Raw genomic sequence first — 27,667 nt, 5'->3', positions numbered from 1 at the left:
GAAAATAGACCCTTTTATACTTTACAGAGCTTGATTGTTCAGTGTGGTTGACTCAAGAAATTGCTACCTTAACATTATGCTAGCTAAATGTAGCGAATGGAAGTCCAATGTTTGTTATGTTTGATTGTGTGTGGATGTACTGAATCTAAGTACTTTATGCGTTTATGTATGTCTCTCTGTCTCTATGACAAGTTTACTAGTTTTTTAATACTATAGGAGAATGTTTAAAACAATGTAATTAAAGTATTCTGAAGCCTAATATATTAGCTGTACTGTACATCTTCTTCATTTACAATAATCCTCAATCTCTGCCTACCTTAATAACACTTGTATTTGTCTATGCAGGTGATGTGGGTATGTAACCTGTGCAGGAAACAGCAAGAAATCCTAACTAAATCAGGAGAATGGTTTTCATCAGGGCCTGGGGGGAGGCCTCTTAGTGTGGGCGCTCCCCTCAATGTCCCTGAGTTGGAGAAGGACAGGAAGTTGCGCTCCAGATCACAGGCTCTGGTCACTAACGACACTCTTCCACCCAGCACTGGAGCTGGTGACCCCACCAAAGGAGCAGATAGGATGCCCGCCTCACGCTCCTGCAGTGAACCGCCACGAGACAAGTAGGCCAAAAAAACTTTCCACAGTTAACACACATGCTTATCCTAAGTTATATTTCTTACTGTCTCCCCTGATCAAAATGAAGAATGCAATGCAGAAGTGCATATTCACTGGTAGAACTCATCTAAAATATGCATTTGTATACTGTGTCAACTACTGTAGGGATGGGTCATAATAGTAGTCTTGTTGCCTATTCGGCGAGATCAGCTAAGATATATTTTTATTTATTTATTTAGTATTGCTGCATGGTAAAACCACAATAAAATTACCATCCCTGCAGCCATACATCTCCTTTTAAGGTGTCACCCCTTATTTGTATCCATATTGTATTGTACTGTATCCAGCGTCTTGTGCATTGTAGTTTTGAAAACACTTTACAGTAATGTTCACATTAGTTAATGCACTGGGTATCATGAACCAACAATGAGCAATATTTTTTTTCTTCTTCTGGAAGCTACTTTTACAATACTTTTACACTGATACTTTTACAATGTCATTTTGAAGAATGCAGATTTTGGCTGTGTGGACTTTAAGTGGATGGGGAAAAATTATGAGAAATAGCAAACATATCTTCATTTGTATTTCAATGATATCCAAACACTTGGATTTGGGTTTGGATTGACATGTGAGTGAATGCTGACAGAATTTATATTGAATGTTTTATGAACAAACATGATTTAATGAACAAAAGTATATTTTTTAAGATTAGCTCAGAATAATAAATGCTTTAAAATTAGTTATTTGGAATTGTTGTGGTTTGTTGTTAGTTCATACCAAATGCATTAACTAATGTTAGTTAATTGGACCTTATTGCCATGTTTTTAAGATAGCACTTCAAATTATAAACAGCTCCAGGGTGAAGCAATCCTAACTGAAAGTGAAAAAAGTGAAAGTGATGTGACATACAGCCAAGTATGATGACCTCATACTCAGAATTCATGCTCTGCATTTAACCCATCCAAAGTGCACACACATAGCAGTGAACACACACAAACCATGAACACACAAGCGGAGCAGTGGGAAGCAGTTGGGGATTCAATGTCTTGCTCAAGGGCACCTCAGTCGTGGTATTGCTGGCTCAAGATTCAAACCCACAACCTTAGGGTTAGGAGTTAAAATCTCTAACCACTAGGCCACGACTTTCCCCTGAGTCTTTTATTGAATTTTCAAAATATGTGGTGTTACAGTACATACCCCTACTGTCAACATAGAGTTTGTTCTATTTTAAGCTGGACATTTCAACAAAATATGTTCATCAACTGGCAGTATGTGGACTGCAGCTCCTGCCTTGTAATCTCTTTATAAGATGACGTCTGTTGCTTGTGTTCCTATCAGATTCATATTCAGCTAAATCCTTTTTGGATTTGAATTCCCACAATTTGAAACCCAGGGGTTAACAGGTGTTGTGCTATTTATTATACAAATAACTGCTACTGCAGTAGTTGTAAATGCAAATTGGTTGTAGTATTTGGAAATTCCAAATGCTATATCTGACACTCTTTCCAACTTGTGTCTAATCAATAATAGGAAGAGACCTGTGTCCCTGCATGAGCAGAATGGAAAGGTGATTGGATATGGAGAGAGAAGGCGAGGCCCTGGCCAGTTGTTATCACAGGCCTCTGAAGACCGGGCTCCAGGTGAGAAGCATGACAGCAGACGACTGGAGAAAGGCCACTCACAGGAATACCCAGAGAATGAGCCCAACCATCCTGAGCGGCGAAGGAGACAGGAGGATGAAGAGCGAGAGCGTCAAAGACGGGAGGAGGAGTACCAGACTCGTTACCGCAGTGACCCGAACCTCGCCCGCTACCCTGTAAAACCACAAAAGGAGGAACAGGAAATGCGTATGCATGCCAAAGTGTCCAAAATGCGTCAGGAGCGTCATCACAGTGACCTAGCCATCAACGAAGTTGGACTGATGCAAGATGGGAGTGAGGCTGCTGGATATCGCATGAGCAGGCAACGAATAACTAACAATGACAACCACAAGGCCTTTTTAGAAAACCATCGAGCTTATTCTGTGGACAGGACGGTGGGGGGTGGTGTCGGGGGACAAGGATCCCTTGCTAAGCAGGGCCACAGTGGCCCTCAAGGAGGCCCTACTGGACCCCCAGACCTCAGGGACGGACAGAACTGGGGCCCAAAGGGGCATCTGGAACCTGGGTCTGCTGCTTTTCTGCACAGGGCTAAGCGGGAAAAAGCTGCAGAAATCATGCGTAAAGATTCTTCTCTTAGCTCTGACCAATCTGAGTCATTACGGCCACCTCCACCTAGAGGCTATAGACCGAAACGATGCCTCAACAAAAGGCAGATGTCCATCAGTAGCTCAGAAGAAGAGGGCGGCTCCACACCTGAATACACCAGCTGTGAGGATGTGGAGATTGAAAGTGTTAGTGAAAAAGGTAGGTCATCTTTATGTAGCTAATTTTATTGTCAAATAGCAACAAATTTAACTAACAGCAACTAGACACTCTTATCTACATACCCCAGTACAGTGGTAAATGTAGTGCTAATTAAAATAATGTATTTTAACCTCTTAAGACCAGAGATAAAAGTTTTTTTTTGGTCATTTTTCAATGTCTTTACATTGTTTAGAGCATTAAACAATGATTTAAGATATTTCATTCATAAGTTTTGCTATGTCTTATGCAGGTCCCGTTTTTCTTGCTTTTTTGAAGCTTTAATTGTGTTTACAGTGTGCAATATATCATGTGTTCATGTTTTGCGTGTAAAAAACACAGTATTTTTCACACAATTCACCTATCTGTATACCGCCCTTTTCACTGTCATTTAAACTGGCTGATGTCTTCCTTGTTCTATGAATTCCCTCCTTCAGAAATACGTAACGAGTTCTGATTGTGCCAGCGGTTCCTGTGTTGTGATTCGACAGCAGCTGAGCGCATGTTGCCCTCCTGGAAACGCGATTGGGCTAGTTTTGAGCAGCAAGTGGGCAGGATTTGTTTTGAAAACCTGGCAATCCTGATCTGAACGCGCGTGCCGGAGATGTACTTATAATCACAGGAGCGTTTTTACTGACGAGGCGCCGGCCTTCACCTTCATTGCGCCGTGGGGGCTCGGAGACACCCTTTGACTCGCGCGTGCGTTAGACTCCTTGGTCCGTGTTTCAAGACGGGTCGGGTGGGTGGCCGACCGATGTGCATGAAAATCGCATTCGATTTTTTTGCACAGCCCTAAAATCTAGTTAACAAAGCTAAACAGTGTTGCCCTTTGTGTAATAAGTTACACAAACTGTTAAACGCACCAACTTAAATAATAAAATACACTTACCAGTTGTGGTCCATAAACAACACCTTCTCCAGACAAAGAGGGTACTGCTCCATTTTTCAAGAATAATCTTTATGCGAATCCGGTATTAAACTGATTGAGATTGAGGAAGCTGTCCTCAGCAAAATGTGCTGCACATTCTTCACCGTCGGAGTGCAACAAGACCACGCCCCCCTTTTTGTGAATTCATGTGGCCAGAGGTTAGTCAAAAAACTGTTTTAGCGACGTCATTACTGCAGGAACTAGAGGGATGTAATCCAAACGGGTCGTTCGTTGTAGGCGAATTCTGTTAAATAAAATATCTCCCTTGGCATTGAACTTTGAGCTTTAGAACTTTACAGATATTATTTATACTCTAACAACAACATTACACACAAACTAAAGTTTAAAACATGGGATCACGAAGAACGGGACCTTTAATTTCTTTGAAAAAATGAAAAGGCAAGAATGAACATGCATAGGCAGAAGCAATAGATTTTTTTAATTACCAATTCTTTTTTAGCTTTCAAGGTGTTTTTTTTTTTTTTTTTTACCAAATTTTGCATAAAGATGATTCTCAACTATGTTATAACAGAATTTTTCTTTCTGCAAAATGTGTGTAAAATGACCATAAACCACTGATCTATAATAGAGATCAGCGCCATAAACAGGTTTTTTTATTATATACAGTTTATCTATAAACTAAATCTAATTAGCATAATAATGTGTTTTTTGGGCAACATGTAATGAAAAAAGAACTGTAATAATGGGAGTAATAATTGACAAGATTTTCATAACAATATATATTATTTCATAAAATACTGAAATATAATTTCTTTCCCTATTCACATTTTTGATGACCAAGGAGAGGGAGTGGTCATGGTGAAACACCCAATCATTTGGTAACTCTGAAAAGCCCTGAATGTGCTCTGTACAGGACATCCAGACTTGGCAAAACTGTGGCATGTACAGTCTCAGAGAAATTCACGAAAATACAATGTCCTCATACGAAGCTGCAGGGTCTTAAGAGGTTACGTTGTATATATATATATATATATATATATATATATATATATATATATATATATATATATATATATATATATATATATATATATAGTTTTTTGTGATCGTGGCAGCAAGTGTAAACAGATTGAATTTTACAGTACGTGTACTAACATGTATTTATAGTGTACTTACAGTCTATTTATCTAAGAATGTTTTGGTAATACAAGGTAACTACATGGGGTTGGGTTAGTTTTAGGGGTAGGTTCAGGGTTAGTACCTAGTAATTACATAGTTATTGTAATTATTATATTAAGTACATAGTATGTACATGAGGAACAGGACTGTAAAATAAAGTGCTACCGATTGATTTCTGATGGCTCATATTACACTAAAGACTGGAGTAATGGCTGCCGAAAAGCTATGCTATTTATTCTGCTCTCTCTCTCTCTCTCTCTCTCTCTCTCTCTCTCTCTCTCTCTCTCTCTCACACACACACACACACACACACACACCTCTCTCTCTCTCACACACACACACACACACACACACCTCTCTCTCTCTCTCTCTCTCACACACACACACACACACACACACACACAGAGAACAGATTCAGTATTTCTCAAAGTGCTTTAAAACACACAGAAAATGCTCAGAAAACAGAAAACCTCACACTTTATGGATTTAAAAGTGCAACTCTCACTTGTTCGGCTTCGATGAATGCAAATAATTAACCTCCTTAAAAAGCTTAAACAATGTTAAATGCATGCTCAGCTCGGGTGGGTGAGTATGTACAGTATATATGAGACTGTGTGCATGGACACGTCCACTGCAGCTTCGATCAGTTCAAGTTAGCTCTGAATGTTGTAATCAGTTTTTAATAATCACATGTATATATACACTGCCTGCCCCCCACCCCCATGCCCAAAAAGTTGCTATTTGGATTCAAATAAGGAAATATTGACGAGTCTAGTATTGGAGCAGTGGTTAATACTGTATGTTTCTGCCATGTTATGTTTAGTAGCTACTCTTTTATCCCTAACTGATGCATTGTGTAGCTTTTCATTTCTGAAAGAGTTTGTTCAGTTTCCAATTTGTGAAAGAGTAGTTCAGTGAACATGAGGAATTTTCTTGTATGAATTGGTCACCACAGAGTTATGACCTTAACCCCATTGAAAGTCATCTGACTTTACAGAGTGGTTCTACTCTCCCATTGTCAGAATATCGGCCAAAAATGACTACAACTCTTGATGCAAATAAATGTTGTGATGTTGCATAACATTGTTGAAACAATGCCACAACAAATGCAAAATGTTGTCAAAGCTAAAGGATATTTGAGAGGTGAATTTATTTGTGCAGGCAGTGTAAAGTCAACTCCAGCACATCCGAAAGACTTTCAATGGGGTTTAGGTCATGAATCTGTGGTGGGCAATCTTTCACAATTTGAGCCTGATGAATCTTTGCATTATCATCCTGGAATATGGACAGGGCTGTGTCTTCTGACATGGTTGTTTGAGGAATGAAAAGCTACCCACTGCATCAATTATGGTTTAAAGAATTGTTGCTAAACATACAGCATTCCAGAAACGTGTTAACTCCTGCAAACTATATGCTTATTTAAATCCAGACGGTGATTTTTCTGGTCGGGCAGTGTAATCTCAAGTTTATAATCAGTATAATCAAGTTTATAACTGTTACCGTTGATTACATTTTCACATCAAAGCCATAGATAGCCTTATGTTGCATACGTTTTGATTCCAGTTTTGGGTGTGATTATGCTTTGGCTCTACCCATTATTATCAGCTGCAGGCCACAGGGTGTTGAAAGTCCTTAGTATTATATTATGGTATCTAATCAAGCTCTAATTTTCTAAAAACATTTTTTTAAATATGATGAAATTGTGTGCACTTACAATACTAAAAAAGCTTACTGTGACATTAGCCCTAGCAAAATAAACAAGTTTGCCACTGTATTACAAAATGTACTTTCATTTTCATTGTAGAATACAGTTAAACAAAGTAAATAATTTGATTTGATATAATTTATATTGTAGTGGAATTGTTTGTGTGTTTTAAGAGAGTTTAAGTTCAAGTTGGAAAAACGTCCCGAAGCCAAATGCAAACATAATGTCCACTGTCGGAGCCATGGCCTGATGAATCTGACTCGGGTCATTTCCCAATTCCATCCTCCCATTTTCTCTCTTTCACCCCCTGTCACTTGCTACTATGCTGTCCTAAGAAAACAAAAGACAGTAACTATAGGGGTATAGAAAAGAATCACCCCCTTTAAAATAATCACATTTTGTTGCCTTACAGCCTGAAAAGAAGACGGACACAGTTTTTGTTTCATCCAGCTGTATTTACTCAGTGCAACTTATAACATCCAAGTAAAAGATATAATACCAACATGTCAGATTTTTTTTTTTTTTTTTTTTAATTACTAAACATTTTTCTAAAAATGACTTGTAAACTCAATCAGGTGTAGACTGTGTAAACTGTGATCAGCTGTGGTAATTTTGATTGCTCAGAATGAAAAGAGCTTTCCTGGAGCATTTTCGGTCCTTGGTTGTGCAACTAAAGCAAACAATCAACTATGGGTGGCAAGGCACTGTCAAAAGATCTCTGGAATAAGGTTCAGTCAGGAGATTGTAAAAATTCAAAGGCTTTATCGGGTTCCTAGAAGCCCAGTGAAGTTTATTATTAAGAAGTAGACACTATTTGGTAAAACACAGACAATCCCTGGATCAGGACGTCACACAAACTGAATGAAAGACCCAAATGGAAACTCGTCAGAGAGGCAACCAAGAGAGCAGCAGCAACTCTGAAGCAATTGCAGGAATTATGACGAAGAATGTTCATTGTGTGCATGTAACAACAATATCACATTCTCCACAAATGTGACTAGTATGGGAGGGTTGCAAGAAAAACACCACTCCTCAAGTAAGGCCACATGCAGTCATGACTGAGCTTTGCCAAAACACACCTTGAAGGTTCTGAGGCAGATGAGACTAAAATAAAATGATTTGACCTCAACACCAAACGATGTGTCTGACAGAAATCCAATACAACTCTACATCCAAATAACAGCATTCTCCAGTAAAGCATGAATGTGGTAAGATCCTGTTAAGGGGCTTGTTTCTCTGCAGTTGGGATGGAAGCACTTGTCAGGATAGAAGGAACAATTTTCCTAATGTAGAGATTATGTTAATGGTAATATTAATAGTATATAGTAAATGCAATGAATCAGGAAACTTGATGAGGTAAAATAAACCCTGAATATGAGTTGACGTTCTATTAATATGTATTTACGCGAGAGTGCAGTAATTCTGATGAAATGTAAAAAAAAAAAATTGTGATTATAATTTTTAAACAAAATAAAATTATTTTTAGTTATCATGCAGCCCTAACTCATTACAAGAATCATTACAATTCATATTGCCTTAAATTGTTATGTTTAGTTACTGAGTTCTGAGTGTACAGTATATGAATATACACTGGAAAAATGTTAACCTGCATTGTTACTTTAAAGAGATATTTCTACATAATTTAATTATATAAAGTAGTTTTGGTGGTATAAATTAGATTAATTCTGTGATATTAAATTATGTTTTTGAACTTAGTAAAATCAGTTAATTTACTGTAGATGTTACCTTTTTTTGTTTTTATGATGTAACCATGTTTTTAATGAGTTATGTATTTTTTGGCAATGAAAGTTGGAGTTGTAATGGCAGATACAGAGCTAACGTGACTTTATTCCTGATAACTAGAAAAGCAAATATTGGACAGAAGCTTGCATTGTCAGTGATTGCTCATGCTTCATTCAGTATGTGCGGAGGGTCTTCTTGGGCACTGTAGATTAGAGTTGTAGGACAGTTTTATTCAAGGTTTTATGCAATCAAGCTGATCAAATGAAACTGTATTTTTTTTTCCTTTGTTATTTTTTTTTACTAGGCTCATGTTTGGGGCTTGGCACTTTAAACATCTCCCACCTTTTTTGCCGAAGGCAAAGATACTATGTGATATGCTCCCCTTAAGTGGCTCCTCTAACGAATGCTATATTAATGTATAGCGTTAGTTTTCTTCTCAAGTGTAAATCTTGCTAGTATTAGACTGTCATTATACACACTTTATAAAGTGAGAGAATTTCCACTTCCTGTTTGGTAAATCTCAAATTCTGTGCCTCAGTACATATGCAGTCTGCTCCGGCAGCTGCACGAGGGCAGTGCTGACCCAGGGGTTTTGCAAGAGGCGCGCACTGCTACCGACCTCGCTCTCCGGGCGACGAAGGTCACTGCGCGCTCCCTGGGTCAGGTGATGTCCACTTTGGTGGTCCAGGAGCGCCACCTATGGCTGAACCTGGCAGACATGAGGGAGTCTGATCGGGCTCAGCTCCTCAACTCCCCGGTCTACCAGGATGGCCTCTTCGGCGACCCGGTAGAGAGCTTTGCCCAGCAGTTCTCTGCCGCCCAGAAGCAGTCTGAGGCCATCAGACACATCCTGCCCCGGAGGCCCACTGCTGCCTCCGCCCTGCCGCCGGCGCAGCCGCCTCAGCCGCCTCAGCCTGCTCGTCGCCGAGGGCGCCCCCCTGCGGCCTCCTCCACTCCCGCTCAGCCACACCAGCAGCCTTCACCCCGGCCGCAGCGAGGAGATGGCCGCAGAAGGGCAGTGCAACCTGTCTCTGCCCCTAAGCCTGCCAAACACCAGGCCAAGAGGCGTTCCTGAGACGGGCGACCCAGAGTTGGAGACGTCAGCTCCGCAGGACAACTCCTTCCCCCGGAGGAGGGCCGGTGGAGAATCCTTTGTTCTCGTTCTCTTTGTTCCGCCACTGGCCCTGCGGCCGGTGGTACCCAAACCTTCACTAAAAGAGCTGTTTCCTCTACCTCCGGGTCCCAAAAGGCCACGAATGACAGTTGGCGATGTGCTTCTTCGCCGCTCTCGTTCTCCTCTCCCCTTGCCAGTTTCCATGCAAAGCCGGCTCAAGAATGCTTCACCTTCTCATGCCCTCTTTGCTACTTGGAGTCAGACGAGTGCCCTCACTCCACCCCCGCTAAGGGATGCTATGCCTCCCATGCCGGGGCTGTCTGCTCCACCACGCTGCCCCACTGTGGGTACGCCTGTAGTCCCCTTGACCCCGCTGGTTCGGTTCCTGGGAGCCTGGCTAGAGCTCCCCACGCCTTCCCGCTGGCTCATCCAGGCGCTCAGGCTCGGCTACGCGATTCAGTTCAACTGGCATCGCCCCCAGGTTTCGGGGTGTCCACGCGACGATGGTGGGCAAAGATGCCCCTGTCATGCACGCGGAGGTCGCGACCCTGCTGGCAAAGGGCGTGATAGAGCCGGTCCCTCCAGCTGACATGAAGTCCGGCTTTTACAGCCCTTACTTCATAGTACCCAAGAAGACAGGTGGGTTACGGCCAATCCTGGACTTGCGTGCCTTGAACCGAGCTCTGCACAGACTCCCGTTCAAGATGCTAACGTCCAAGCGCATTTTCGAATGCATTCGTCCGATGGATTGGTTTGCAGCGATCGACCTGAAGGACGCGTACTTTCATGTCTCCATTCTTCCTCGACACAGACCGTTTCTTCAGTTTGCTTTCGAGGGGCAGGCATATCAGTACAACGTTCTCCCATTTGGGTTGGCCCTGTCTCCCCGCGTCTTTACGAAGGTTGCGGAGGGAGCCCTGGCTCCTCTCAGGGAACAAGGTCTCGAGAGCGGTTGTGCGAGCACAGGGATCTGGTGCTCAGACACCTCGCCCGACTGGGTCTTCAGGTCAACTTATGAATGAGCTCGCGCAGTCACTGCTGAATTGCCTGAGAAAATTCGAGGGCAAGAGAGCGGTTCCACTGAAACTGTTCAGAGGCTCCTGGGGCATATGGCATCCGTGGAGGCGGTCATACTGCTCGGGCTACTCCATATAAGACCGCTTCAGCACTGGCTTCACAACCGAGTCCCGTGATAGGCATGGCAACAGGGCACGCTCCAAGTGACCATCACTTCGGCCTGCCGTCGATACTTCACCCCGTGGTTGGACCCATTGTTTCTACGGGCCGGCGTGTCCCTAGAACCGGTGTCCAGATATGTTGTTGTGTCAACAGATGCCTCTGCCACGGGCTGGGCTGCCATGTGCAACGGGCATGCTGCGTCGGGCTCAATTGCCTCGAATTGCTAGCAGTACGGCTTGCTCTGTACTGCTTCAGGGCCCTGCTGAAGGACAACCACGTTCTAAGAATGGTTCACGGTCTACGCTCCCGCCGCATGTCGCAACTCGCTCGCCATCTCCTCTTGTGGAGTCATAAGCATCTGAGGTCGCTTCGTGCCATTCACATTCCGGGCAGGCTCAATAGTGCAGCCGACGAGCTCTCACGGCAACAGTCTCGCCCCGGGGAAAGGAGACTCCACCCCCAGTCGGTTCAGCTGATTTGGGAACAATTCGGAGACACTCAGGTAGACCTCTTTGCCTCTCCAGAAAATTCCCACTGCCAGTTGTTTTACTCCCTGACGAAGGGCACTCTCGGCATGGGCGCCCTGGCACAAAAGCTGGCCGCTAGGCCTGCGCAAGTATGCATTTCCCCCAGTGAGCCTTCTTGCACAGACGTTGTGCAAGATCAGGGAGGACGAGGAGCAGGTCCTCATGGTTGCGCCTTTTTGGCCCGGCCGGACCTGGTTCCCCGAACTTGTACTCCTTGCGACAGCCCCTCCCTGGCCAATTCCTCTGAGGAAGGACCTACTTTCTCAGAGACAGGGCACCCTCTGGCACCCACGTCCCGATCTGTGGAACCTACATGTGTGGGTCCTGGATGGGTCACGGAAGGTTGTGGTACCTTGTCACCACAGGTGGTAGCTACCATCACTTCAGCTAGAGCCGTCTCTCCGCGGCCACCATAGCTGCCATGGACCGCCCAATTGTTCGGGCAGTCTCTTTGGTGGTGCGGAGGGAGAGATCAGCGGGCCTTCTTAACTCAGATATATCATGGGACTTGATCTCCTCTCCCTCATCTAGTTCTTTAAGCAGGTTGGCTTGGTATGCCTGTAACACCACCATGGTGTGCAGACACGCACCAGTCTGACCTGCAGCCGCATACCCTTTACCTACCAAAGCCAACGTTGTTCTGAGCGGCTTGGAGGGCAATGCCGGGGCCTTCAGAGATGATGCGGCAGTGGGGGACAGATAACTTGCGAGCGTCTGTTCCACCCGAGGCATCGCTCTGTAGCTCTCCCATCCCCACTACATTGCCATAGTAATCTGACGAGGGGATGTAGAGGTGGGCTGAGAACGGGCGTTTCCACGATCTAGCGATCTCTTCATGCAGAGCAGGAAAGAACGGAAGGCCCCGGCTAGGAGGTGGTTGACTCACCCAGAGGAAGCGTTCATCGAGCTTGCTTCGCTGCGGTTCAGTTATTTTCTCGGTGGGCCATTTGATACTTAGTTTGGCCACTGCGCGAGTCACCACCTCTAAGAGCTCCTCATACTGCGGCGAGTGGGGTGGCGAATCCCTATTGACAGATTCCACATCAACCTTCTCGGAGGAAGAGAGGCAGAGTGTCAATCCCTCTCCCTGGGTGGAAGGAACCGCAGAGCATGCTTCCGACTCCAGAGATTGGGCGCCAGATCTGGCGGATGTGGAAGGAGATAGGGACTCGCCCATCTCCATTTCCTCCGCCAAATCCACTTGCGATCCCCACGAGTGCAGCTACCGTTCTGCCTCAGCAGAAGCGGGGCCGGCACCACGGGGAACGCTGGCGAAGGCTCCCTCCTCAAAGAGAGCCCTCCGGGAACGAAGCAGCCGCACTGACATTCTCTCGCAGTGCCGACAGTCAGCCCCCTCGAGAGCCGACTCAGCGTGCTTCGAACCCAGGCAGACCACGCACAGGCTGTGTGTATCCCCACTCGTTATATATCGCGGGCAGGGAGGAACACACAACCTGAAACGCGATCTGGATTCGCCTTTTAAATGCTTGCTCTTAGACATGACTTGGAGCTCTACTGGACAGACAAAAGTAAATAAGACTCACAAGACAAACAAATGACATTCACACACAGAGCGATTGCTGAAGATGTGAAGCTAACGCCAAGCTTTTATAACTTCCTGGTTGTTTACGTCACCCCACCTGTGACATCACGTTCTTCCATTGGACTGATTACACACGATATTCAGAGTCGTTCATGCTAAGCACGTTCCCCAAAGCGTTTTCGACGCGGCTCTAGCTCCTGAAGAGGAAATATTATTACCATATCACTGATACTAAACTTAACACTTTCAAAAAGTCTATCTTGAAGCTACACAGTTTTCCTCTATTATGACAGTCATCATGCTTCTACAGTTCTATTCTGGATTAACTACATGTTCATAATTGTCTATTTCTACTGTGCAGGTGACTGGGACTGTAATCCTCTGGATCCCACTGTGTGGCATGTAAGTATTTAAATTTGGTTTGAATCATATATTGCAGTCAAGTATCAGTGGCAATGGGTGTAATAGCAGAAACAGCAGTTGTTTGATTACAGCGCATCTGTAGCTGAACTCACTGATTTGTCTATTCACATATGACATGTCAGCATGTGTGTTCTGCATTAATGTGACTGAAAAAGCATTGTTCGGTTCCTCGCAGCATCCAGTAAGCTGGCAGCCATCCAAAGAGGGAGATCATTTGATTGGCCTCATCACTCTAAGTAAGCGCTCCACCATGCCAAGAGAAGCTGGTTCCCTACTGGGTCTGAAGGTGAGCTTGTCAATGACAGTTTACACTAGCAACATTTTTCTCTGTATCTTGCACTTGCACTACACTAAAGGTGTGGTCACATTTACTGATGCTTATTAAAATATGGGAATAATGATGACCAAATAAACATCCAAAGCTATTCTGCCAGCTAGCCAACAAACATAGCCCTAAATAATGGCTTCCCATGCAGCTTTTTTATGGATCATTTTATTAAATTGAAATGTAGTATTATACAAAACTGGCTGAGTAGACTGAGTGCCTCGTCCATTGTGGATTTTCAGTTTTGCTTTAATGTTAAGTTATGGATCTCCACCCACACAAAAGTCACTGCTGAACAAAGAGGCTTGCTTTTGGTCTGTGCAGTAAATTTGTGAGTCAAAGTTCACCAAATATGAACCCACAGTCAGGTGAAATTCCTCATTGCACAAATGACTGTTAAAATGGCTGGATTTTGCCATTTTGATGAGCAGTTGTAAATATGACTGCACCATAAAAGATTCACTAGCTGCTAATTTGAGCTTTGCCTTTTTTCTAGTCATTATTTGTTAGTTACGGTATATAAAGGTTATTACAACAGTTATTATAGTTAACAATCTAAAACAAAAACCATTAAAAAAATTGCAATGCATTTAAACTATGCATTTTATCAGTGTGTGTGTTCTCTTAGATGTGAACCTATAACCTTAGTGTTGCGTTGTGCCATACGTTACAAAATGTTTGTGTAAAGATGCTGAAGAACAGTACTTAGTTTGTTATTGTTATTGTTTCATAATGAATTAGCTTTACACAGTTATTGAACTGATCTGAATCAACACTAACTGGAGTTGAAAAATGATACTGTTGTCTTGTTAGAGTTTTGGATTTGCCTTATTTTTTAAGTTTGCGTCATTGATTCTGTTAATTTCCTGTTTAATACTGTCACAGTGTCTGGGTTGTGTTCCCTGGGTTTCCACTAGGTGTCCTCAGTTCCCACGGTGTTTATCATATTATCACTTCCTGTCTCCTTATTTGGTCACCTTCCTCCTTGTTTAGTTAATTGATTGTTCCCCACCTGTCTCCTGTTTCCCCATTATCCTTTTGTGTATTTATACCCGGTCTGTCTGAGTCTGTGTTACGAAGTCCTTGTTTAATGTCTTATGTTGAAGTTAATCCGTAGTCTTAATCTTGCCGTGTGTTCTTGTCTGTTTTCTGGTTTATTGGATATTCTGGTTTTGACCCTGCCTGGACTGTTTACCCTTTTGGATTTACCCTTCAATAAACAGCATACCTGCAATTGGATCTCTCCGTGTTTCTTGTATCACCAAACGTGACAGAAGGACTCCGTCCAGCGAAGATCCAGCGGTATGTCTGTTTATGTCTCCTCCCCAGCCACAGAGCGGGAGAGGAACGGATTTGAGGGAACTCGCCTGGTGGTTTTCCGGGGGACCAGGGGAGGTCGCCGAGGAGGGAGTGGTCGAGAGGAGATTCAGCACCGCTCTCAACCATGGCCTCCCTTCGACCCGGGGCTTGTGTGGGATGGATCAGAGCCACCGTCTCACCATGGCGGATGGAGAGGGGAGAGGAAGCGCACGTCCGCCACGGTGGCGCCACTGCCCATGATTGCCGCGAGTCCAGTGCCACGGTGCAAGATGGCCGCCAGCTCAGCGCCAACGCCCAAGAAGGCCGCTGACTCATTCTTGGATTATTTCGCTACGCTGTCCAAGATTCTAGAGATTCCCAAGACGGTCAACGTCATGGCTGCTGAGCCAGCGCCTCAGCACAAGAGGGCCGCCAGCCCAGCGCCACAGCACAAGATGGCGGCCAGCCCAGCGCCACAGCACAAGATGGCTGCCAGCCCAGAGCCACAGCACAAGATGGCTGCCAGCCCAGAGCCACAGCACAAGATGGCTGCCAGCCCAGAGCCACAGCACAAGATGGCCGCCAGCCCAGAGCCACAGCACAAGATGGCTGCCAGCCCAGAGCCACAGTACAAGATGGCCGCCAGCTTGGAGCCACAGCACAACATGGCCGACTCAACACCTGAGTCTCCAGACAAGGTGTCACCGACTCGCCATCATAGAGGGCGGAGGAGGAGACAGGCGTCTACCGTTCCTCAAAGCCCGGAGGACGTTCCCGAGGCGGTGCCCGATGCTGTTCCGGAGGCCGAGGCGGTGCCCGATGCTGTTCCGGAGGCCAAGGCGGTGCCCGATGCTGTTCCGGAGGCCCAGGCGGTGCCCGATGCCGAGGCGGTGCCCGATGCTGTTCCGGAGGCCGAGGCGGTGCCCGATGCTGTTCCGGAGGCTGAGGCGGTGCCCGATGCTGTTCCGGAGGCCGAGGCAGTGCCCGATGCCGAGGAGGTGCCCGATGCTGTTCCGGAGGCCGAGGAGGTGCCCGTTGCTGTTCCGAAGGCCGAGGCGGTGCCCGATGCCGAGGCGGTGCTCGATGCTGTTCCGGAGGCCGAGGCGGTGCCCGATGCCGAGGCGGTGCCCGATGCTGTTCCCAAGGCCAAGGCGGTGCCCGATGCTGTTCCGGAGGCCGAGGTGGTACTCGATGCCGAGGCGGTGCCCGATGCTATTCCGGAGGCCGAGGAGGTGCCCGATGCCGTTCCGGAGGCCGAGACGGTGTCCGTTGCCGTTCTGGAGGCCGCTCCCGATGCGGTGCTTGAAGCCGAGGCGTCTCACGTCTCCACAGGCAGTCCTAAGTCAAGTCAGGTGCCCATTGACTTTCCAGAGTTGAGTCAGGTGTTCATGGACCTTCCTGAGTCAGGGTTAGTCACCGTCGACCATCTAGAGTCAGGGTTAGTTACCGTTGACCCTCTAGAGTTAGGGCTAGCTCCTGTTGATCATCCAGAATCGAGTCATGTTCCAGTTGTTCCTCTTGAATCAAGTCGTGTTCCTGTTGACCCTCCAGAGTCGAGTCAAGTTCCTGTTGACCTTCCAGAGTTGAGTCAGGTGACTGTTGACCTTCCAGAGTCGAGTCAGGTGACTGTTGAATTTTCAGAGTTGAGTGAGGTTCCGGTTGACCTTCCAGAGGCTAGTCAGGTGCTTTTGGACCCTCCAGATTCAGGGTTAGTCACCATTGACCTTCCAGAGTTAGGGCTAGTCACCGATGACCCTCCAGAGTCAGGACTAGTCACCGATGACCTTCCAGAGTCAGGGCTAATCACCGATGACCATCCAGAGTCAGGGCCAGTCACTGATGACCTTCCAGAGCCAGGGTTAGGTACCAGGGACTTTCCAGAGACAAGGCTAGTCATCGTGGACCTTTCAGAGTCAGGTCAAGTCACTGGGTGGCCTTCTGCTCCGCCCTGTTGGACTCCGGCATCGACCACAGGGGCGTGGGGGTCATCTGCTCCGCCCTGGGGGACTCCGATGTCGACCACGAGGATGTGGTGGTCTTCCGCTCCGCCCTGGAGGACTCTGGCCTTGACCACAAGGGTGTGGTGGTCTTCTGCTCCGCCCTGGGGGGCTCTCGCTCGGACTACACGGTTGTGGTGGTCTTCTGCTCCGCCCTGGGGGACCCTGGCGTTGACTACACGGGTGTGGTGGTCTTCTGCTCCGCCCTGGGGGGCTTCATGTTGTTGTTTTTGTTTTTTGTTTTACGTGTTCACTTCTGTCCCTGTTCCCCTCTGTTAGTCTGGCCCTCCATCCCTCCCCCTGAGCCTCCACCTGTCCGCCTCCCTCCTGGTCTCTGTTTTGTGTCTGTCTTGGAGCGTCTGGGAGCCGCTCCGTAGAGGGGGGGTACTGTCACAGTGTCTGGGTTGTGTTCCCTGGGTTTCCACTAGGTGTCCTCAGTTCCCACGGTGTTTATCATATTATCACTTCCTGTCTCCTTATTTGGTCACCTTCCTCCTTGTTTAGTTAATTGATTGTTCCCCACCTGTCTCCTGTTTCCCCATTATCCTTTTGTGTATTTATACCCGGTCTGTCTGAGTCTGTGTTACGAAGTCCTTGTTTAATGTCTTATGTTGAAGTTAATCCGTAGTCTTGATCTTGCCGTGTGTTCTTGTCTGTTTTCTGGTTTATTGGATATTCTGGTTTTGACCCTGCCTGGACTGTTTACCCTTTTGGATTTACCCTTCAATAAACAGCATACCTGCAATTGGATCTCTCCGTGTTTCTTGTATCACCAAACGTGACAAATACTGTAAAGCTGCTTTCAATCAAAAATACTGTAAAGCCACTTTCTGTTGTATAAAGTGCTGCAAAATAAAGGTGACTTGATATGATTTGACTCATCTGTTCTTTGCAGGTGGTTGGTGGGAAAATGACAGAATCAGGGAGATTGGGGGCCTTTATCACCAAAGTAAAGAAAGGAAGTTTGGCTGACATTGTAGGCCATTTACGAGCAGGTAATAATTATTTAATTTTGCAAGAAAACGGCAGTATTTGACATTTTTATTTGTGCTTTATGGATGTCTTCTGCTAGATCTCCTTTGATATTTTTGGTTGCATATCTACATGTAATTTTTCACAGCTCATTATTCAGTCAGTCTGTCTATGTAGGACACCACCAAGTGCTAAATGGTTTCTTTTTTTGATTTCAGGCGATGAGGTGTTGCAGTGGAATGGAAAGGCATTGCCTGGAGCAACTAAAAAGGAAGTGTACAATATTATTCTGGAGTCCCAGTCAGCACCTCAAGTGGAAATAGTTGTTTCTAGACCGATTGGGTAAGCTAAACAAACCACAAAAAAAAAAAAAAAATTAATTAATTAAGCAGTTAGTTTGGCAATGAAAAATAGAAAACAAACCTTTGGATATATAAATGACTATAGTGATTTTTCTTCCTGTTGCATGTCAAAGATGTATTCAACAAATTCTGTCCAAAAACTTCTTGACAAAGGTCTATAGAGCATATCAGTAAGTAAAGTAGTATCTGAGAGTGTTCTTCTTCCCAGTGTCCCCATTGTCACCCTACATGCTCCAGACCCTCCTCTCACCATTAAAACTGTTCACCCAGTGCATTAGAGCGATCCTTCGGTTCCCTATTCTTTCCTGTGTCAGGACAGTTTTGCCATGACATCTCAAGAGAGAATGTGCAGTCAAGTTAGTGTGTATGTGTGTGGAAAAACTGACAGAGAGAGAAGCTAATGATCCGTCAACTGACATTATTTTCTCCTGTGTTTCAATTTTCTGTTTTCTACAGAGATACACCACGGATTCCAGGGACATCACATCCTCCTCTAGAATCAAGTAGGTTTTGTGACTTCAGTTTAAAAAGATGGCACAGTGATAGTTCAAATAGTTAGTTCAGTGAAAATTCTGTCATCATTTACTCATACTTGTGACATGTCAAACCTGTATGACTTTCTTTCTTACATGGAGCACAAAAGGAGATATTTAGCATAATGTCCAAGCTGTTCTTCTCCCCAAGTACTTAAAAGGGATCGAAACGAGTCACAATTGACTTTCATGGGTTGACACAAGGGCAGTGTTAATGACATAAACCAAAATACTTGTGAAAATAGTCATTAACGAAAGTTTGTTGGTCAACACGTTTTAACTGGTTTTCTTTGACTGTTTTTGGTAAATGTTGATTTACGTTTAAATTAATAGTGTATGATTTTTTTTTAATTTTTGCACTCGACAACTAAATAGTATTTTCATAATGCAAACATTTAATTTTAGTAAGAGGAAATTGACTCAAATAAAGGAATATGACATGACAAACACTATAACAAAAAAAAAATAATAAGTTTCACCAATAAGTGTACAATACATCTGCAAAGTTGCACACTTAACATGTCAACTTTTTGAACTTACAGCTGGTTCGAGTTCTATAGATGAATCCCAAAAGATGGACCATCCATCCATCTCTGTAATGTCACCAACTAGTCCAGGGATGTTGAGAGAACTTCCTCTGGTACTGCCAGGCCATTTGTCGGTAAGCATGGAGGGGGGAAAACACTTTGGAGAGAACATATTTAGACCTGTTTTCTCACCTGAAAAGGAACTGGTCTGGTGAAAAGGTTGACCTATTTTTATCATGTAAATAATTTATTGGCAACACCTTGAACTCTTTGAGAAAGTGTTGTTTCTTTTTACCAAGGTGAAATTATGGTATGATAAAGTGGGCCATCAACTTATTGTCAATGTCCTACAAGCACGAGAACTGCCGCCTCGACCAGACGGACGACCCAGAAATCCTTATGTCAAAATGTATTTTCTTCCTGATAGAAGGTAATTTTTTCTAACTTTATGAATTTTCAAACATTTTCAAGTGGTAATAGTTTGCATTCAGAACCATTCAAAAGTTTAGCGTCAGTAAGGTTTTGAATTTTATTCAGCGATGATGCTCTAAATTGACAGTAAATACACGAATAATGTTTTCAAAAGATTTCTGTGTCAAATAAGAAGAAGAAATGTTTCTTGAGCATCAAATCACCGTTCATGAACGACACTGAAGACTCAAATAATGGCTGCTGAAAAATAAATGCAGGAATAAATTAAAATTTTAAATATATCACATTAAAAAAAAGTTATTTTTAATAGTAATAATATTTCACAATACTATTTTTTTGTACTGTATTTGTTGAGATGGAAAAAATACTATCGAGCATAAACTTTTGATTGGTAGGGTAGATCTGTGGCCTCGGAGATTATTATTATATATATATATATATATATTTTTTTTTACTATTTGGAATGTTTTTGTATGTTTTTTCTTTCTTTGATACAAAATTTTATCCATGTACTAGGTCTCTAATATAATATCTGACTTGCATTTTCCATTTTTGCTGATTTTCTAAAATGAATTCCTTGTCAAAAACTGAATAATAAGCAGATGGAAATGAAATCTGCAGACTTTTTGTTGCATTTTAAGATGATTTTTGGAAGAATTTTGCCAGATTTTGCAGATTATACATGCTCTTACAATCACATTACATTATTTTAGTGACAAGAGCAAAAGAAGGACGAAAACAGTGAAGAAGAGTGCAGAGCCAAAGTGGAACCAGACGTTCCTGTATTCTCACGTCCACCGCAGAGACTTCAGAGAGCACATGCTGGAGATCACTGTTTGGGACCAGCCCAGAGTCCAAGAGGAAGAGAGTGAATTTCTGGGAGAGGTGTGTGTGTTTAAATTAGTATGTCTTGACAGTAAGATATCTGTGTATCTGTATCTAGGTTCAAAAGAATGCATAAAATGTACTTGTTCTTGACTCCACTGGTATGCACAAGAATAGTCAGTTATTCAAAGCACCTTATGAAGTTGTATTTCTAAATCACAATTGGAAGGAACTTTGTTGTATGTTTTTTAAATTTAATTTTGTTTGTATGCTCATTTATACATGCCCCTAGTGCAGTTGCTCTGAAGCAGACAAGTGTTGTTTTTCAGGTGTAAAGTGTATCTAGTAGTTCTTAGAGTCCTTATGGCCTCCAAATAGTTATTCATGGTTAAAATCCCCCTTTTGTGGTTTTCTTTTGGAGAAGATTCTGATAGAGCTAGAAACAGCTCTATTGGATGACCAGCCACACTGGTACAAATTGCAGACCCATGATGTGTCGTCCCTACCATTGCCTCAGCCTTCCCCCTGCCTCCCTCGCAGACATGTTCATGGAGACAGTCCTAGTAAAAAACTGCAAAGTAAGTATAAGCTGGTCTGTGTGAGCTTGTAATGTGTGTGTGTGTGTGTGTGTGTGTGTGTAACTGTAAAAAGTGAGGTTTTTATATAAATATAAATAATTATTTTCTTTTTTTTTAAGTAAATGACTTCACTGAATTTGTAATGTCTTAAAATTCTGTGTTATGTGACTAAAAATCATTATTGTCACAATTGCCTGTTCGGACAAGTATCTTTTTTGATGATTTCCTAAGTTGCAATGTAAAATGATGCAAATTGTTTCCTTTGTTTACAAGGGTTTAAACGGTCAGTATTATGTGCTTTATTTCATGTTTTCTATGAGAAATGTAAATGCCATTAAGTACAAAGTGCTTGCTGTTCTTAACTTTTAACAACGTCAAATATATACTCATCTTATAAGGTTGATATAAAAACACTCATGAAATAGACATAATGTAGTTTTATTTATTATTTTTTCATACCTTTTGTCTTTCGATTAAAAATCCTTTGTATTTAGTCATTAATTCATAATGTTAAATATTTTTTTTCTACTTCTAGATGATGAAAACAATTTAGTTTATTAGAATCGAATTATTTTAGATATTAAATTAACTGTTTCACATCGCTGCTGTTGTTGTTGTCGTTTTGTTTTTTTGAGCTCCTGAAATAACATTATAATCCCTAATGTGATGCAATGTTGTAAATACTTTATGCTTCAGTTATTGATTTTCCATGTTGTACTTTTATTGCATTATACAGAATAAGCATTTGGGCGAATAAATTAAGCACTTCAGTTTACTGACATTCATTGTTCACCTCATGATTATTAACTAAGATTGGATTATTTGAAACGATCATATTATTGCTAGATAATATTATATTCATTTACCATTTTTCTTCATCAAAAAGATTGTACCTGGTAATATATTTATATTATTTGCTTTCTTCTCATATTTTCATTTGTCTTAATATAAAAAAAGACTGAATTATCGTCATTATGCATATTTTACGCTTAGTCTTTATTGTTTTCAATGTCAAAAGAGACTTTGTTAATGAACATTTCTGTCACTAATGTCATTGAGTAAAGGAACAAAGACATCCCGAAGATGATCAAATGATCATTGATCAAACAATGGAACCAAATTAATTATTCGTACCCTAGTGCATGCTGCGAAGAGGGTAAAGGAAAAATAAGGTGAAACTGAATTGCTTTGGTTGCAGGTTATATATGCAGTTACAATATATGTTGTATTTTATGTTCAGCAGTTAAATTGTATGCTGTGTATATGTGTGTGTGTCTCAGGATCTCAACGCATCATTGAAACAGATTATGATGATGGTATAACGGTAGTGTCCTCAGGTGGGTGGGGGCAATGATTATACTGTTTGAAGAGTAGAAACCCAACACAGGGTGAGAGAGAAAGCTAATTTCACATTATTATTACTGTAGATGTGTACTGTAGTGTTACACTTGTTGTCATGAGATCAAACTGGTGTGTATTACTAGAATAGAATAATAGATTAAAAAAGAAAGTTGTGTTAGTTTGTGATAAACAGAATAAAATCTTTCTCCCCCTGTGCTGGTCTGTAAAGAGTTAAACTGAACCACAGAAACACATGAATTCTCTGCATGGACGCTGTGGAAAAATCCGTTCTATAAAAAAAGAACACTGTTGTTACCTTCATAAGACCTGTTTAATTTTGTTGTCAAGCTGCAGTAGCTAGAGGTCATAAAGTGACTGTGTATTACAGAGTATTACAGCATGTAACAGGATTAATATGGGTCTTATGACAAATGGATGTTACCTCTGTTGCATGTCTGTAGAAAAGCTTGCTGTAGAATTTAGAGTGTAAATGATGAATATGCCGTGGCTGATATTTTGAATCTTACGTTTTATATATAAATAAAACTATATATATAAATAAAACTATATATATATATATATATATATAATATGTTCTATGACTATATTGAACATACTCTGAACAAAATTATAAACGCAACACTTTTGTTTTTGCCCCCGTTTTTCATGAGCTGAACTCAAAGATCTAAAATTTTCAGTCCTATTTCTCTCAAATATTGTTCACAAATCTGTCTAAATCTGTGTTAGTGAGCACTTCTCTTTTGACGAGATAATCCATCCACCTCACTGGTGTGGCATATCAAGATGCTGATTAGACAGCATGATTATTGCACAGGTGTGCCTTAGGCTGGCCACAATAAAAGGCCACTCTAAAATGTGCAGTTTTACTGTAATGGGGGGTCCGGGGTCAGAAAACTAGTCAGTATCTGGTGTGATCAGGATCTCTGTATCTCTGTGCATTCAAAATGCCATCAATGAAATGCTACTGTGTTCATTGTCCATAACATACGCCTGCCCATACCATAACCCAACCGCCACCATGGGCCACTCGATCCACAACGTTAACATCAGCAAACCGTTCACCCACACGACAACATACATGCTGTTTGCCATCTGCCCTGTACAGTGAAAACTGGGATTTATCTGTGAGGAGAACACCTCTCTAAAGTGCCAGACGCCATAAAATGTGAGCATCTGCCCACTCAAGTTGGTTATGATAACGAAATGAAGTCAGGTCAAGACCGCAATGAGGATAACGTGCAGATTTCCCTGAGATGGTTTCTGACAGTTTGTGCAGAAATTCGTTGGTTATGCAAACTGATCATTGCAGCAGCTGTCCGGGTGGCTGGTTTCAGACGATCTTGGAAGTGAAGATGCTGGATGTGGAGGTCCTGGGCTGGTGTGGTTACTCATGGTCTGCGGTAATGAGGCCGGTTGGATGTACTGTCAAATTCTCTGCAATGCCTTTGCAGACGGCTTATGGAAGAGAAATGAACATTCAATTCACGGGCAACAGCTCTGGTGGACATTCCTGCAGTCAGCATGTCAATTGCAAGCTCCCTCAAAACTTGCGACATCTGTGGCATTGTGCTGTGTGATAAAACTGCACGAGTGGCCTTTTATTGTGGCCAGCCTAAGGCACACCTGTGCAATAATCATGCTGTCTAATCAGCATCTTGATATGCCACACCTGTGAGGTGGATGGATTATCTCGGCAAAGGAGAAGTGCTCACTAACACAGATTTAGGCCCTGTCCACACGGACACGGGTATTTTTATAACTGTGACTTTTTTTACACGGTTCGGCCTTTCGTCCACACGAAAACGCAGTTTCAGGGCACCGAAACCGAACATTTTTGAAAACTACGGCCAGGGTGAGCATTTTCAGAAACGCCGGTTGCAGTGTTGTCGTGTGGACAGTATAACCGGGGTTTTTGCCTTGCGACGTCAGAGTGTGCGCCGTTATCCGCTGTGTTTGACGTCAGATTGTGCGCTGCTGACTGCTTCTGATTGGCCAAGGTGACTTTACAATTTGGGTTATATCGCCGCCTGCTGGTGTGGCATGCTCTTGACAGCGCTTGATAGCATGTTTTGGCGTTTTCATGTGGACAGGATTTTTTTTTTTAAACGCAGGAGGAAAAACTCCGGTTATAAAAATACCCGTGACCGTGTGGACTAGGCCTTAGACAGATTTGTGTAAAATTTATGAGAGAAATAGGTCTTTTGTCTACTGTGACGAGTGGGGCGGGGCCGAGGGAACGTGGCAAGGCCGGTGGAGTGATTGAGAAATGAGCGACACCTGCTCGACCCACCGGTCTTGAGTCCCACGGAGGAGATGGAAGGATATAAAACAGGAGCGACGACAGTGAAGGATGAGAGAGGACCAGGCCTGGATTTTAGTTTGTTTTTTGGTTTTGTTTGTTTTGTGTTTATTTTGATTATTAAAGTCTTATTTGATTGTCCGCCTGTTCCCGCCTCCTTGAAAAATGGGGGAAAAACAAAAGTGTTGCGATTATAATTTTGTTTAGTGTAATAGTACTGCAAGTTGTCAGACCTGCAGTAAACATGTTATATTGTTCATGATATAACACTCAAATAATGCCCATAACCCCCAATGTTCGAATTAATCCCAAGATTTAAGTCAGTTCTTTTATGTTAAAAATAATGTAAATGTCAAAACATGTCACATTAGCAAGTTCTCAATATTGAAATTAACTATGAAAAAATAATCTTTGTGCAACTCTATAGTAAAATGTTAATCAAATAGATTGTCCAGGATTTTCAAACCTGTCCTGGAGGTCCCCCAGCCCTGCACAGTTTGCATGTCTTTCTAATCAGACACCCCCTGGTCTTGCTGTCTCTACTAATGAGCTGATGAGTTAAATCAGGTGTGTTAGATGAAGGAGACCTACATAATGTGCAAGACTGGGGGCCCTCCAGGACAGGTTTGAAAATCCTGGACAATCTATTTGATTAACATTTTACTATAGAGTTGCACAAAGATTATTTTTTCATAGTTAATTTCAATATTGAGAACTTGCTAATGTGACATGTTTTGACATTTACATTATTTTTAACATAAAAGAACTGACTTAAATCTTGGGATTAATTCGAACATTGGGGGTTATGGGCATTATTTGAGTGCTTTCCATTTATATTCTGTTTATTAATTTATGAAAACTTGCACTTGTTCAGTCTTAGTGCTTTGATGAACAATGATAAAAAAGTTTATTGAATGCATGAATCATGAATTCTCTGAAACCCTGTGGCACATTTAAAATTCCTTTCAACAGTGATTGGGGGACAGTCCACTTCCTTCCCAAATCTACTTTTTAATGTAACTGCAAGTTGGTAATGTAAAAGTCAGATTTTCTTTACAAACGCATAAATTCCTTTCTATTGCAAGTCAGTGTGCTTCTCCAGTTCTAAACTGTGGTAAATACATTCACTTCATAGATAATTTAAAATAGGTCTATTTATACTTTGTTTCACATTGTGGTTTAATGGAAAAGGTTAGGCCAATTGAAGCTCTCATCTCTGTGGTTGTAACCAGCAAATCCTAGACCAGTTGTAGCATCATCTGTAGTTGTTTACAGTCGTATTCTAGGAAATTAATCTATATTATTTTTATTTGTTCATTTATTTATTTGCTTGTTTCTTCCTAGCATGTGTAGAGCAGTAGCAGTTGTGCCGGCACTTCAGCACAATCCCTTGGCATGGATTGTTGTTGTAGTTTTAGAAATATCAATGTGGCTGTGTTATTGTCACTCTCTGATGTCCTTGTATGTTATTGACTGGGACAAGTCTGTGACACAGAATGTATTTGTATTAAAGCAGCAGAAAGGAACTCCAGAGACCGGGAGAAGTCAAGCACACTGACCGTACCTGAGAGACAGGCAGCAATACAGCATCGCTCTCGGTCAGTATCGCCACACAGAGAAGACCAGTGTAGAGCCCGCTCACGACCGGCACACGTCCCTGTGCAGAGGTGAGCCACATCAACTGTGTGAAGTGGCTTGCCCTCTGGACGATGATTTATGTTTAATGCAAGACTCATTACCCTTCATCCTCTTATCAGGAGTCTGGATGAGATCCACAAAAACCACCATCATTCCTACTCTCCCTCTCGCTACTATGACTTCCACCAGGAGCATCGCTCTGGAGATTCTGACTATGAACATTCAGAGGACAGGTATTGCTATTTTAATGCTTAATGCTCCAAAAGCATATATAAAATGTGTGTGATTGTGGAAAGCATTGCACCACTTTACATAATCGTATGCTTTAGTTATATTGAAACAAGTTTTTATTCACACCTGGATCTTTTTACTATTAATGATAAATAGCATGAGGAACCTTTGATGCTTAAGAAACAGAATTTGATGTGATTTTCATATCGTGTCAACAAATTGTTTTATGCTGTTGCTCTACTAAATACTAATACTACTAATATGACTAACAGTCATAGTTTTTAGTTCATTCCCATTAATAATAGTACAAATATTGCTAAATACATGTCTATCATTTTCTATACATATTCCATTTTTTCTTTCTTTCTTTCTTTCTTTCTTTCTTTCTTTCTTTCTTTCTTTCTTTCTTTCTTTCTTTCTTTCTTTCTTTCTCCTCACCATCCTCTTACTTTACTTTTATGTTTGGTTGTCAAACTGTCAATGTGTCACCATCACCATGGCAACCTTAGCGAGGTCCTGGAGATGCACAGATCAATCCGAGGTGGGAGTGCTGAGTGCCTGCATACAAACAGGTAAAAATCCAGAGCTGCAAATAAGCTGCCACTTTGAGTTACCTGTATCCCAGAATGCCTTCTATGTTTTTTTTTTTTTTTTTTTTACAATTTTAGAGCATACAAAACTTATGACGATAAATATAATAAGAGCATTTAGAACAATACAATAATTTTTTTATTTTGTGCCTGATTCAAGCATCTTTGAGTTTACTTTCCTTGATTTTTTTATTTTTATTTACATGAAATGTCTAGTTACAGTTATTTCATCGGTTGTCTATACCTGCCATGTTAATGATTGAATGATAAATATTTTTGTGCTTGCTTATAGGTAATGATTTTCTTTCTTTCTTTTGTCTTTATTTCTTTATTTAATTTTTTTTGCCTGCTTGTTTGTGCTAATGTAATTAGGAAATTAGCTAG

General features: G+C 42.4%; 1 protein-coding gene across 13 annotated transcripts in view; it reads left to right on the top strand.

Moving 5' to 3' along the window:
• The window catches only part of LOC132142509 (regulating synaptic membrane exocytosis protein 1-like), a 93,510-nt gene that overhangs the window by 45,057 nt on the left and 20,786 nt on the right, over positions 1-27,667 (top strand). For 6 of the 13 annotated variants that reach the window (XM_059552437.1, XM_059552436.1, XM_059552429.1 and 3 more), the window contains exons 3-17: positions 346-614; positions 2,140-3,014; positions 13,252-13,292; positions 13,489-13,599; positions 17,830-17,929; positions 18,125-18,248; positions 18,725-18,771; positions 19,344-19,462; positions 19,628-19,758; positions 20,474-20,645; positions 21,010-21,163; positions 22,444-22,500; positions 26,338-26,491; positions 26,582-26,695; positions 27,203-27,265. In XM_059552437.1, coding sequence (XP_059408420.1) covers positions 346-614; positions 2,140-3,014; positions 13,252-13,292; positions 13,489-13,599; positions 17,830-17,929; positions 18,125-18,248; positions 18,725-18,771; positions 19,344-19,462; positions 19,628-19,758; positions 20,474-20,645; positions 21,010-21,163; positions 22,444-22,500; positions 26,338-26,491; positions 26,582-26,695; positions 27,203-27,265 — 2,531 coding nt within the window. Of the gene's footprint in view, positions 1-345; positions 615-2,139; positions 3,015-13,251; positions 13,293-13,488; positions 13,600-17,829; positions 17,930-18,124; positions 18,249-18,724; positions 18,772-19,343; positions 19,463-19,627; positions 19,759-20,473; positions 20,646-21,009; positions 21,168-22,443; positions 22,501-26,337; positions 26,492-26,581; positions 26,696-27,202; positions 27,266-27,667 lie in introns of those variants that run through there. The other 7 variants (XM_059552438.1, XM_059552433.1, XM_059552428.1 and 4 more) reach the window with 6 other exon arrangements.

This window comes from Carassius carassius, chromosome 6, assembly GCF_963082965.1.
Source record: "Carassius carassius chromosome 6, fCarCar2.1, whole genome shotgun sequence".
In the NCBI taxonomy this organism is placed as follows: Eukaryota; Metazoa; Chordata; class Actinopteri; order Cypriniformes; family Cyprinidae; genus Carassius; species Carassius carassius.
The sequence above is the reverse complement of the archived record's forward strand: the minus strand, read 5'-3'. Positions and strand labels throughout refer to the sequence as shown.